At 38.2% G+C, this 14185-nt stretch overlaps 1 protein-coding gene across 3 annotated transcripts in view; it reads left to right on the top strand.

Moving 5' to 3' along the window:
- Nucleotides 1–875: 875 nt before the first annotated feature.
- myo10l3 (myosin X, like 3) overlaps nt 876–14185 on the top strand; it is a 92188-nt gene continuing 78878 nt past the window's right edge. For 2 of the 3 annotated variants that reach the window (XM_067409222.1, XM_067409221.1), the window contains exon 1: nt 876–1151. In XM_067409222.1, the coding sequence (XP_067265323.1) occupies nt 1131–1151 (21 nt within the window). In that variant the 5' untranslated portion in view covers nt 876–1130. Of the gene's footprint in view, nt 1152–12985; nt 13100–14185 lie in introns of all 3 variants that reach the window. The other variant, XM_067409223.1, reaches the window with a different exon arrangement.

Here is a 14185-nt window from a genome sequence, read left to right as displayed (position 1 = left end):
TGACTTGAGAGGAGCTCAAACAGAGATTCATAGGAGCTCACTTGAATATAATTAACCCCATTGTAAGGGTCAAACATGCTGAGATAGCGGCTGTTAATGATACTGCTAGAATTTGAGGGAGTGGATACTGATTGTGTTAGCTCTAACATTTTTTGATTTTTATTTTATAAGCATTGCATAGCTCGATTGCATAGAGTTGTTAATTAACATATGTTAATAAATCTATTATATTTTTTAAAGTGATGACCGATTTACAGGGACTTATTCTGAATTTGGGTGACTTTCCTAAGAGGACAATCCAGACACTAAGTGGGTCAAAGCCATTCCAGAATTCCCTGGATGTCTATTTTTTTCTCTCTTTCTCTCTCTGAATGCAGAAATTCATGTCATGAGCAATGGGCTCCTTAAACAGTTTTATTTTTTTTACCCATGGAAAAATAGTTATGAGTAGAATAAGTCTGAGCAATTTCTGATAACATCTGCAAAACTTAAAAAAAAAAAAACAACTTTTTTACCATTAAAAAATGTAAAAACACAAAAGAATAATTTCCTTTGTCCTATCCTCACAATAAGATTGATATATAAAAACAACAAAACGAACAAAATGGCACAATCATATAACCACAATATATGTAATAATTTGCTTTTGCATTTAAACAAAACACTACAGTATTAAGTAATTTATGTGATGGAAAAAAATATCTTGGAGTCAAGCCATTTCATTCCATTATAAGGAATTTCCTCAGCTCTAGTGCTCTCTCACACACACGGGTGTGTCTAGTGGGCGGAGTGTTATTACCAAGCCCCGCCTCCATCAGTCATATCCAAATGAGCCGGTGGCCTCTGTGTTTTCTCTACACAAAGATACACAAGCGCATGCCGCGCGAGACGAGCAGGGCTGCCGCTGGGATAAACACGAGCTTGTTCTAATACACACCCGTTTTAGCGGTTTCTGAAACGTTTGCCAAGAACGTTTAAAGACAACTTTAGGCTTAATCAGAGGAATTACAGTCTGGTCTGTGCCATGGGAACTTCAGCTTTATCTTAAGCGCGTGAATGCAGAGCATCTATACAGTGAACGGAGTCAGTGGTACCCTGATCACCAAACACCGGACAGGACCATAATACAGATGGATACCTTCTTTGTTGAGGTAGGTGGAAAACTTGAACACTTCATTGAAACAGTTTCCTTTGTGAAGGGTGCTGTCTTTAAAAGGATGTTGCTGAGCTTATTTCAAGTTTTGTTTACATTGACATGCTATCGTTTTTACTGTCTTTAATGCATACTGTCTTTGATACATTTAAACCAGAATAATATGTAGGCTATCTATGTCTATTTTTCTGTCTGTCTACATTTTCATACAATCAATTTTGCCCATTGTTGTTGTTCTTTATTTTTTAGCTATTTAACTATAAAAACATGGTCTAAAGGTACTTGTCATGGTTCATTATTAGGTGTTAAATCTGCCAGGACCCCCTGTCACTCCAGGTGAGAAAAAATGGGGAGTACCTCTCACATTCATTACAAGTTCAAAGGTTATTTAACACCGGTTCACTGTCTTTGAAGATGACTAGTGCTTGCAGAACAGCGGTGAACAAAATACCATCTTGATCCAAGGTAAAATGATCATAAATGCCTCAGTGAAGACCCCCAGGATGTGTTTCATGCCTCCCACTGTCTGCTTTGCTGCTCATTCTCTGTGTCAGCATGAGAACAAACCTGCTGGCAATGAAAGCTCAGACCTCACACACAACGCACTGACCTACTGCAGCACTATTAAATAGATACTAATGTATAGCATTCACATGGCCTTATAACCCCACTCCCAATGTTTCAGACCACCAAAGAGTAGATGGGGCTCAGTGCGGTAGACACAATAGAAATACACTTTTTTTTTTTTGGTAGCGTTAGTTAAAAAAGCCCATAACAAATTGCTTTTTGCACTGCATGTGTTCTCTAAAGGTCTAATTAAACAATATTTATTTGTAACTCATTAAAAAGGCTTTTCCACACAACTTTTTTACACACAGAGTCACATACTTTGTATTGTGAGATATGAAGTCCATATAAAGTCAGGCTTTCATAGTAGAGCATTGGAGGACAACATTAGTCTTAAATGGGAAAAGTAATTAAACATCTGTCTAGGGTGGATGGAGGATGGAAGGGGTCTGAGACACATCTATGATTAAGAGCTTGGATCCATGTGCGTAGATCCAGCCGGAATGATGAGGCTTAGAAGTAACAACGCAAACATTCCATGATTATTTATAGACATGGGCCACTGTCAGGAGGAAGTTCCCATTCATTGGTCAGTGTGGCTTTAATTAATCTGGAGCATTAAAAGCATTTAATTCAGATCTAAAGCTGAAGCTAACAGAATTATTGAAGCATGAATTAAAAGTATGGTTTGGAATTATTAAAACAATATGTCTGATAGTGAGGAAGGATTGTTCTAAACTTTGACCTAAAGATTCTTGACTTTGCTTGTATGATTTGTAATTCAGGGTTAAACTAACATTCCCGCAGTTATGCTTCATTGATATGTCAAAGCATTGCCTCCCTTCCCATCTAAATCCACACTTGGGACAAGGCGTAATGATATTGCCAAATCCCTAGCTTCCCCTCCAGGCTGTGTTCTCCTTCAGACAAGCCCTCATCCTTCCTCTGCCAGCTGCTGAGTCACTAAACTATTGAATACTCTGAGCGTGTCATTTACATCATCCTGCTGGAGCTTACCTGTCCATGCCTATTGATCATAATGACTAAGTTTGGTTGTTCCCAGACAGACCAGTGGATTCATCCTCCCACTGAGAGATTTATGAAGCATGTTTCCCGTTCTTCTGCTCAGCATTCCCACCTGTGATAGACTCATCAGTGCTTTAAAGTGAGAGTTATCCCTGTGTTTCCAAAGAAACTGTATATTTAGTGCGTGTTTTTAATTTTTAGTCACACTGAATTGCGTCCACAATTGCAGACATGATTTTTGATCTTCCCACCAATTTATATTTGTGTAAGTTGGCATTCTGCTATGTACTTTTCTCTTTTTTTCCAACACACTTGACGAATTTCTGCCTTTGTTATATCTATGTCCATTTTTTTTTAACGCATGGCTAAAAAACCCTTGTATTCTTTCACTAATTTTATTGAAATGGAAGAATGTGTCCTGTGTGAATTTACTCTTGCCCATACTTAGCATGAAGGAATGTTTATGTTTCTCGCACGCATGCTGACCTGAGGAATTCAGCTTATTCCTCAAGCAGCACATGAGTCCATTAATTCACAGAACCACAAATACATTTCCGGCTCAGTCCAGTGTCAGCTATGTTAAAAATACCCGCAAAGTCCACTTCAAAAGAGCGATCTAAAAAAAGGATCGATGAAGTGATCATGTCGCCTGGAACAACAGCTGACCTGCTTTAAAAATGGAGTTCCTGCTTTTAAAGTGTCTCATGAAACAGTGTCTCGCATCCAACACCAGATTCCTTTTCCAGATACATTCCTGTCCAGAGGATCTTAGTCTCTGTAACCCTGACCCAAGATTCCAAGCCATGCCTCTTGGTCGCCCCAATAGCTCTTGGATTTGAAGTTCCTCTGGTTTGGGTTTCACACTATTCTTCTCAGTATGGCTTTCTTCAGGCAACCTCTCATGGTGCTGAGATGTTGATGGCAACTGAAATTGTAGCTTTTCCTCTTTGCTCTGTTGGGTGTACTAGACAGGAAGAACAAAACAATAAATAGATTTTGTGTTCCTGTTCCCCGCCATGCCTATTTTGTTTGTCAGAACTTGGGTATATCTCTTCTTAATAAGAATCCATATATTGAGAACTTTGATTTCAGGAATTTGCATGCTTATTGTCAATAATATGGCTGTTCTAAGGTTCCAGGGGCCTATCCTTATAATCTCTTATTATGACTAATCAGTCATGAGACTGACTGTAGGTACTCAGCAAGTGCTTTCGTCATGCTGCAGGTTGGTGTGAAGTATTATGGATTGTCTTCTCACACGTGCAGGAGTTATATCAGTTCAAACCGGATTGCTAGCTGATCCAGTGTTGAGCAGGAGTGGGGCTACAAGAGTACAGCGGCAATCCCACAAGGTCATATTAATCCCTTTCAATGCGGTCTGGACATTACCAAGGCTCGCTTTTTCTCAGGACTGATGCTTTTATTAAAGCTTCTCTGTCATATACAGGTTTTGTATGTGGGTATTGACAGGATTTACTCTGACCATTTTTTTTTTTTTTTTTTTTTTTTACACGATTATTGGGCTTTAGTGTGCATCTGGACACAAACCCAGATGGATTCACCCCAATTCAGTTGCTCTTTGTTCACTTTGTGGGCTTCTTTAGTCTTGTGTGGCCAATCTGTTGTTTAATTTCTTGTTAATTATGGAGTTTAAGTACCTTAATGCCATTTGTTCTTCTTTTTTTTTTATATATTAGAAAACTGGTAGAAATAAACTCTCAGAAGTTCTCATCACAGGATGGTGGTTTTGGAGCCCATTTTGGAAAGGTTGTGGGCTTCTTTAGTCTTGTGTGGCCAATCTGTTGTTTAATTTCTTGTTAATTATGGAGTTTAAGTACCTTAATGCCATTTGTTCTTCTTTTTTTTTATATATATTAGAAAACTGGTAGAAATAAACTCTCAGAAGTTCTCATCACAGGATGGTGGTTTTGGAGCCCATTTTGGAAAGGTTGTACAATAAACCACAATATCTATGACCTTAAAAGTCTTGAGCATGACTCAGGAAGACCACATCCCTTTTGGTGTGCTATATGGAGCTTATTTGGGACGATTTTTTGTTTTTGTTGTGATTAGGCACTAGAAAGATCTGTAATACTTTCATGTTAGACACAATATGTATTTTTAAATGTAATTCGCTGTTTTGTACATTTTAATCACAATTTTCTATAGCATTTTCTTTTTTTTGAGCCTTTTTTTTATCAAAATGTTGCTATTTTAGCTACACTATTTAAGCTATGGCAGTGTACGGGACTTTAGCTGCACCATACAGTGTCTTTTAAAGGGCGCGGTGCATGTACATAGCGTTTCCTCTGTCATCTCCTCTGAGGCCTGTGTGTGCACTGCACCCCTTCCCCCTTCATTTCTTAATACTGTACCTCTGCATTCAGTTGTATCTCCATCTGCCGCCGCTTTAGCCCCCTGCTGAGATACAGCGGCCATGGATCCTCGCCATCAACACCAAACGGAGCTATTGAAAGGCTTTTGTTTTGCTTAAGGGGCAAATTATGTGGAAGGAGTTACCAGTTTGTGCCAATATATTCAGGCAGCTCAAGGACTGAAGGTTGTCTAGTTGAGAGAATTTTTGGTGGATAGTGTTTGTGTTGGTTTGTAATGGCGTTTTTCATCTTTTTGTTGTTACAATATGTGTTGCGTGGATGGAACAGATTCAGATTCGGTCACCGCCTTTACCTTCATAGGAAAATAGTCATTATGCTAATTTCAAAATTTGATCATAGGGGCTTAACTTTATTATGGTCATCTGATTGTAGACTGTCATTTGTTCTCTAAGTAGTCATGCTTTAATTTTCCCAGGATCTTTGATAACAAACTGCAATTATCAGATTTTCTCCACCATTATTGAGCATATGTGATCACTTTTTGCTGTTTAAACCTTTGATTGTTCATGACAAAAAACATATGATCTGTTATAACCCTTATAGAGGAAGCCCAGTGACTTATTTCAGTGAAAAAGATTCATGAATGTTTTGGCATAATAGAGCATCTGTACAATTATCACCCACTTGGGGCCAATAAATTAGTCAGATGGTCCCACCTTTTTATAATATCTGTACCTTCCCATCCTTCCTGTCCTTCTGTGACAGTGCAGCATTATTTATGTGCCCCTGTCAGCAGCTGTAGCTCGGGGCACTGAGAGCAGACGGGTGTAGCAGACAGGCTTTAAAGGCTCTTATTAACACAATCAGTTGTTGTGCTTTAATCTGTTCACAAGAGACGGACCCCTGACTAGAGCCCCGAAAGATTTACAGGGGGCTGTGGAAAGCCTCATTTTCACTGTGGGCTAAACACACAGGTACACACCAAATAACAGAGGAACTACTGCGTATGTGGTTAATTGTACAGAACAATCAATTATTCTTTTTTTTTATTCAAATATTTTTATTGAATATTTATGGATATTGTATTTCTCTCATTTTAATAAATAAAGTTTTAAGGGTTTGCTTGTAAGGAGATTAAGCTGTTGCACAGCGGACATGCAATATCTTCCTTCAATTTAAGCTTGTTTAATGTCAAACCTGCTATGACCTCACAATGATTTGTTTCATAATAGATAGCTTGAATATTACTGCATGTTAATTCTAGCACACCACCTGTGACTTGACCTGGACTCCTCACCTCCATGGCTGATATGTTTATGCCGGTTTTGAAAAATTAATGTTGCTGCTATATATAGAGGACTTACAGATGTGAATGCGATATGTACAGGCAGGAACAAAACCAATTGATTTTCATGCATCAAACAGCAAGCATGTTTGAGCTTACATTAACTGTACATTGTGCTCTATGTTTGTGCATTGATCAGTGTTATTATATGATAATTATATAGTTAAGGAATAATTGACTCCGGGCCGTTGAATTCTTAGAAAATAATGCACACCCGAAGCAGAGTTATTTTCTAAGAATTCAACGGCCCGGAGTCAATTATTCTGCGCATACTACGGTTACCACACATCAAGACACTGTTGTGATGTTGTATTTCAAGACATTTGTCAGGTTTTTGTCCTTAAAACACACTTGTGTGTGGGACTAATTTCTTACGCATCTCATCCCAAGTTGCCGTTGCTAATTCCAAAATGTCATTTCAGAACTAGTAACGAAGATTTGAGCCTTGATAGCTGAATAATACAGTTGATACAGTTATTAATGCAGAGCGAGAGAGAGAGTCAGCATATGTGAATTGGCCTACCTGAGTCTGTGCGTCTCTCACGGCAGCAGTGTCTCTACTAATAGCGAAACTATAAGTTTATCTACCTCAAGAACCGCACGGTTATTACCTTGCTGGTTAATAACCCGTAATAGTTAATCAATAACTATTTTACTGATTAATTTGTCAGAGCAGCGCGGACAACACGTTTCTGTGCGAGTGTGTGTCTGTACTATACGGTGTGTGTGTATGTTTGAAAGAGAGAGAGAGAGCACTAGAGAGTATGTGCTTTCAGGACACAATAAAACAATTCTTATTTTCATCCTATTGTTTGCTATATTTTTTGCTTGGTTGATGTCGTTGTGGGTTTTGGTTCTTTTGCGGTTGTAGGCTGTAGGACCTTTTGAAATAACTGAAAACATTTGGCGAAGTGATATGGAACTGTAATGCGGTCGAGACCTGCCTAGAACTACTTTAGCCGTGTGTTTCCCTGAAAATAATTGCACACCTTAGAACGTTGGTCAACCATTCAGATTCGACCATTCAACAGCGCCGTAGTATAAACAAAATTAAATCTGTTCATTATATAAAGCGATTGGGTCTCTTCAGAAGACTTTGATTAAACCGCTCTATTCATATTAATGATGTTTTTATGAACATTTTAAAGAAGTGTAGGAAGTTCTTTCAATGGAGGGACAGAAATCTCTAATTTTTGTTCTGAAGATGAACAAAAATCTTATGGATTTGGAACGACATGAGGGTGAGTAATTGATGACAGTGATGAACTTTCTTTTTCATGTGAAATATCCCTTAAGTAGCAGAAACGTAATATCCATAAGCATCAATTACTTAGAGACCAAGAGATCTATAGTAAAAAACCCAGCATGTAATTGTTCAGCCAGCCCAGATGGCGTGTTTCCTATTTTAGTGCGAGTTTTTCCCTGTGATTAAGACCTCCTTTGAGGGACATCTGTGACATGATGTGGCATACAGTCATGGGTTAAAAAAAATAAGTTCAAGCATCCTGCCATCTCATTAAACTGCAACCATACTTACAACCCTAATTGAGTCCTTCTGTATTGTTGGGAAATACTATGTTGAAATAACCGTAATTTGTTTTAATGTGACTTTGTGTCTGTAAATGGTGTTTAAATTTGTTATAGTCAGCATTAGATGGTCAACAAGCTAGCTCTGTGCATTACAGGATGTTTCCAAGTTTAGCTTGAGGCTTCAGAGCCCCAACCGACTCCTCCATCAGAGAAATACATTTCTCATTATGTTTTCAATGGGTTTCACGACCTGTGTGGCACTATCACTTTTATTTGCTGATGCACAAGGGATGTTGGAATAATTTTCTTTCTTTTCCCCTAGTAGGACACCATAGCTAAGCAATACAGGTGGGAAAAATAAATTATACTGTTATTTAGTTTATGAGATGCTGAAGTAAAGTCTTTGCACATTTAGTCAGCATTTATTGTTTTTCTGGCTCTCCACATTAGAAGGAATCTGTGCAAGATGGCAGTAATCTGACTCAGAAGAAACCTCAACAACAGCTGCTATACAGTTTGTGAGATGAAGATGCAGTATAGTGGCATCAGGCTGCTCAAAGGCTTCTGAGATGCTAATAACCGTGGACAGAATTGGATGTCATTTCCTCATTGGGATGTTTTGGTGCTGGAGAAGCTTCTCATATGTGTTTTGTCAGATGAGGGCTGATCTCTTAAAAAAAGGCTAATTATATCTGAACGGCTGTTGTCTTTGTTGAATGCTACAACTGAGAAGAGCTGCCACATCAGTAATAACCCCATCCCTCCCTTCTCCTTCACCATTTTGGGATCTTTATACAATTGAGGGCTACAGCTGTTTATGAAATACTACACTTCATTTCAGATTGTTGTTTATTCAAATACACTTTGCTTCACTTCAGTATTTGGCTTGGCTTAAGGTTTACAGCAGTGGTAAAGGCTGTTTCTGTCCAACTTCCAAAGTCCAGTCTTCATCATTTAAGCCCAAATTATACTAGTTTTGACGCAAATGCTTAGCATATTAGTATACTCCATTTGATAGCGTATTCAAACATTGGTGTTTGACACATACACACTAGAAAGTTTCATCCTTTTCTATTGTCTTTGCTATAGAGTGCTGCAGGGATGATGTATCTTTGTAGGCCAAAACCTGGAAAATATTTATTTCGGGACTTTCGGTTGAAGTCGATGGGGGTTTTTTTTGAAGAGAAAAGGTGCATGTCACAATCCCATTACATATTTCCTTTCCTTTGCTGTCTGAAGTGAACAAAAAGTCTAATCTGGACAAATTTAACTAGCTTTTGGTTGGTTTAAAAAAATCAGATTTAAGAAATAAAACGTTTTTCACCATATAGCTAATATATGTGTATCCATCCACAAGTTTCATTCATTTAGAGTACATTACAACCTGCCATGGATGTTAATCACCATCTCCAGGCTATGCTTTATGCAAATCAGTCAAACATCTCAGTTGTAAGGTTAATACCATTAAGTGTCACCATCTCTCAATGCTAATAGCACTCTCTCTCTCTATTGTTTGATTTGGGGGAAGTCTTGGAAGTGTCCTTCCCCTGGGGCCACGATCTCTCCATTAGCTAATTTCTGATCAGCTGCACCTTCCATCATTTATTCATACTGCTGTCAGCCTACTGATGGAGCGTCAAGGCTGTTTATCTGATCCTGTACAAAACACTGCTCCTTCTCTGCCTCGCTCTCTATTGTCGATTCAACTGTGAATTTACATGTTATGAATTGTTAATGCTGTAAATGTATCGCTTGGACAGTACGAAAAGGGCGCTTGTTGCGAATAATTCTTGAAATATGTCCGGGAGTTTAAGAATGTTTGAGCTCCTCTTGAGGAATTTTATTCTACAGGATGCTAAACATCCATTTTGGTTGTGACCCTGATTTGAGGTGAGGCTTGGGTGATGTCATGCAGGTCTGGGGAGGTTGAGGACATGGGGTGGGAGAGAGCTGTCTTGGTTTCACTTGCGGTAGCTTGTGACATACAGTAGGCACCCTAAGGTACAGTTTCCCCTCTCAGACTAGATTGGTCTTTTGTGTGGTTCAGTTGTGTTTGTCATGTATTTTAATGGAACACAGGGTTGCCTTTGTCAGATATGTTTAGTGTCTTTTTTTTGGGTGCAAATAGTCTGTAAATTAAGGGTTAGTATAATCCTTCAGTAAGATTTTTTTTTTTTCTTAATACTTTTATTCAGCAAGGACACATTGCATTATTCAGAAGTGACAGTAAAGACATTTATAATGTTGCAAAAGATTTCTACTTCAAATAAATGTTCTTTTGGAATCCTGAAAAAAATGCATCATGGTTTCTACAAGAATATTAAGCAGCACAACTGTTTTCAACTTAATAGATAATAGCTATTGATAATAGTATATGTTTCTTGAGCAGCAAATCGGCATATCACAATGATTTCTGAAGGATCATGTGACACTGAAGACTGGAGAAATGATGCTGAAAATTTAGCTTTGCCATTACAGGAGTAAATTACATTTTGAAATATATTCAAGTACAAATAGCGTCCCTTGTTGGCAAACGCTATTTACACTAACTCCGCCCACCAATGCCTGGTTGGGCAACTCAAGTTTTAAAAATGACGTAGAAATTTAACGTCTTCAGTGGCGCAGCAGTAGCTAGTGAGGCTCGCAGACCTGGCTTTTAAAAGGATAGTTCACCCAATAATGAAAATTTGATCATCATTTTCTCACCCTCAAGTTGTTCAAAACCTGTATAAATTTCTTTGTTCTGTTTAACACAAAGGAAGATATTTTGAAGAATGTGTTAAACTGAACAGTTTTGGGGCACCATTGACTTCCATAGTAGTTTTTTTCCTACTATGGAAGTTGATTGTGCCCCAAAGTTACAAACTTTCTTCAAAATATCTTCCTTTGTGTTCAACAGAACAAAGAAATTCATACAGATTTGGAACAACTTGAGGGTGAGTAAATGATGATCGAATTTTCATTTTTGGGTGAACTATCCTTTTAATGCGATCAATGTGGGTTTGAATCCAACTTTCACCGAGCTTCTAAAATCTAAAAATTCTAATTTCACAGTAATACTGTTTTTATTGTTTTTTTTAAATCAAATTAATGCAGCCTTGGTGAGCATGTAAGACTTCTTTCAAAAACATTACAAAATAACATTTGAATGCTTATATATGCATAATTATATATTTCTTATTTGTTATCATTTAATTTTTATTTATGTATATTTATTTGCTCACAGTAGAGGATTTGAAGTCTGACTCTAAATTGTCTTGAAATGTATTGCTGATGAATGAATGAGTGAATTTGTTACAGAAAAAGCTAGTTGTAGCTCTAAATTCACCCAATTTCAAGCATTTAGATGGAATATAAAAGCTACAACATCTTGATAAACTCACTAGTTGACCTCAGTTAGCGACTAGGCAGTTGGTGACTGTCCTGACCCATCCCTACATGGTATGTCAGCACTGCTCAAATGATGTGTAGATTTAGATGACTTTAAACTCATTTATTTCTTGACCAATTCTTTATTTCTGTCACTCCATAATTCCCTGGGCACATTGCTACAACTCAACTCAAACCGAGAGCAGTTTTCTGTTAGCTTTGAACCAGTTGAAGTTCTAATGACGGAGGACATTTTTGCTGGATGTTCAAAGAGATCCTTCTGATAAAAAACATGCATGGTTGTTGGAAAACATGTGCTTTTTGGTTTATTCCTTTCTTAAAGTAATTATAAGAAATAGATATAAGAATATGTTATGCAACAGTGTGTGTGTCATTTTGCAGTCTAAAGTCAGTCAGTATTGAGCTGCCCAGACAGTTTACTCTTCAATAACTGAGGCCCTCTGTAATGTGAAGAGCTCTTCACATCTGCACAGCTGCACTGAAGGAGAGCCAGAGGTCAGTGGAGGTGTCAGTATTGTTATGATAATCTGAATAAGTGTCACTGTTTGAGATCTAAATAGTGCGCAGGAATCTCATTGAAACTGAGTGTGAGCAGCTGCTTTGGAAAAGAGTCTTTATGATATTTGCAAAGTCCACAGGAGTTCTTCTCAAACAAGTTTTCTCAAACAAAATGTCTATTTGCGAGTTCTCAGTCCCTCTTTTTTTGACATCTCATGCATAATTGGTCATCCCTGGCCAAATAATGCAGTGTGATCGGAAAACAATAGCATCGGACTAATTGCCAAATTACATCTAATTTTATGGAAGTTGATTAGTTTTCTTTTGTTGAGTTGATTGGATCACTCGATACTCTTGGTCTTGGGCTTCCTGCCACAAGGAGAAAAAGACACGCCACCTTGCACTGTGTAGTCTCATTAATGTTTCAGTCTCATTAATTAGCAAATCTCCTCCAAATTTGGCACCGTTAAACACACAGAGGTAATAGTAGCTCTTTGTGAGGGTTCAGAGTGACAGAGCGTTTTAAGCCGCATGTGCTTTCTGTTTTAAAGGGCAAGGCACTTTTTTATTCTTTTGTGTTGCCAGTTAATGTTAAAGGGATAGTTCACCCAAAAATGAAAATTTGATGTTTACCTGCTTACCCCAGGACATCCAAGATGTAGGTGACTTTGTTTCTTCAGTAGAACACAAATGATGATTTTTAACTCCAACCGCTGCCGTCTGTCAGTCAAATAATGCGAGTGGATGGGAACTTGAACAATAAGAGTCGATCAGTTTGTGTGAGAAACCGAACAGTATTTATATCATTTTTTACCTCTAAAACACCACTATGTCCAACTGCGTTCAGCACTCGGTTAGTGAGGTCTGATCGCGCTCTGACAGCGGCAGTGATGTCTCATGCATATACTTCAATGAGTGCTAGACATCACTTCCGCTGTCAGAGCGCGATCAGACCTCACTAACCGAGTGCTGAACGCAGTTGGACATAGTGGTGTTTTAGAGGTAAAAATTATATAAATAATGTTCGGTTTCTCACAAAAAATGATTGTTTCGTGTCTTAGGACATCAATGTGTCGTCACGAGCCGCAGGGTTTAATTTGGATTTGTCTGTGCATTTTTTTTTTTTTTTTACTCTTATAGATTTTGTTACCATTGCCATGCATTATACGACTGACAGACTGCAACGGTTGTTAAAAGTCATCATTTGTGTTCTACTGAAGAGACAAAGTCACCTACATCTTGGATGCCCTAGGGGTAAGCAGATAAACATCAAATTTTCATTTTTGGGTGAACTATCCCTTTAAGATCCGTTGAATTGTGTTTATCAACCCTTGTCTTTTTTTAACAAAAACAAAACTTTTGGCAGTTTGATACACGCTCCGAACCACTGATTCGAAACAAAAGAATCATAAAGCTTCGAAGTTTCATGAAGCAGTGTTTTGAAATCACCCATCACTAGATATTGTTGAATAAAGTCGTTATTTTATTTTATTTTATTTTATTTTTTTGGCACACAAAAAGTATTCTTGTCGCTGCATAACATTAAGGTTGAACCACTGTAGTCACATGAACTGTTTTAAATGTCTTTAGTAGCTTTCTGGGCATCTGAAAGTGTTAATAATCTTGCTGTCAATGGAGGCCTCACTGAGCCATTATCAAAAATATCTTAATTTGTGTTCTGAGGATGAACAAAGGTCTTACGGGTGAACATTTTTGGGTGAACTAACCCTTTAAGATTAACCTCACAAAGCAATGTAAATGTGTTTTACTGTTGTCAGTGATATTTGAGGTAATTTATAGCAGAGCATAATGTTAGTCTACCATCGATTTACTGGCGTTCCAGCTGAAAGGAGCTGATTCATGTATAATACGATATAATATGAAGGACTTATTTTGTTTGCACGTGTGCTGCAGTTTGACAGACAAAACCCTGCCTCAGAGTTGCCCAGCTGGCCTTTGTTGAGGGATTTCCGCTCGGTTGCCCTCTGGGACCCGAGCATGACCATTCTGCTTTGAGACGACCGAGGTGATGGAAAGGTGGGGGAAGGAGGGGATGAAATGATGGAAGTGGAGGAGAGAATGGAAGGAGGAGGAGGTTTGTGTTTCTGTGACCATCTGTTGCCTATACAATACACTCCATGCACAAAGTAGGTTTACACTGCTGTCTTTTGAGAGGAGCTCGCTTCTGGAAAATCTGTTAACCTCACCACATAATTGATGACATCATACAGCGGTTTCCAGCAGTGCCAGTGGAAACATGTCTGGTCTTAAACGTTGTCATTATAGTGGGGATATTATAAGACTTTCAGAGTCTTCTCTTCCTTGAGTTCTCTCAAAATA

Source organism: Chanodichthys erythropterus, chromosome 14 (assembly GCF_024489055.1).
Source record: "Chanodichthys erythropterus isolate Z2021 chromosome 14, ASM2448905v1, whole genome shotgun sequence".
NCBI classification, from domain to species: Eukaryota; Metazoa; Chordata; class Actinopteri; order Cypriniformes; family Xenocyprididae; genus Chanodichthys; species Chanodichthys erythropterus.
Note: the sequence above shows the minus strand (reverse complement) of the source record. Positions and strands in the feature narration are given on the sequence as shown.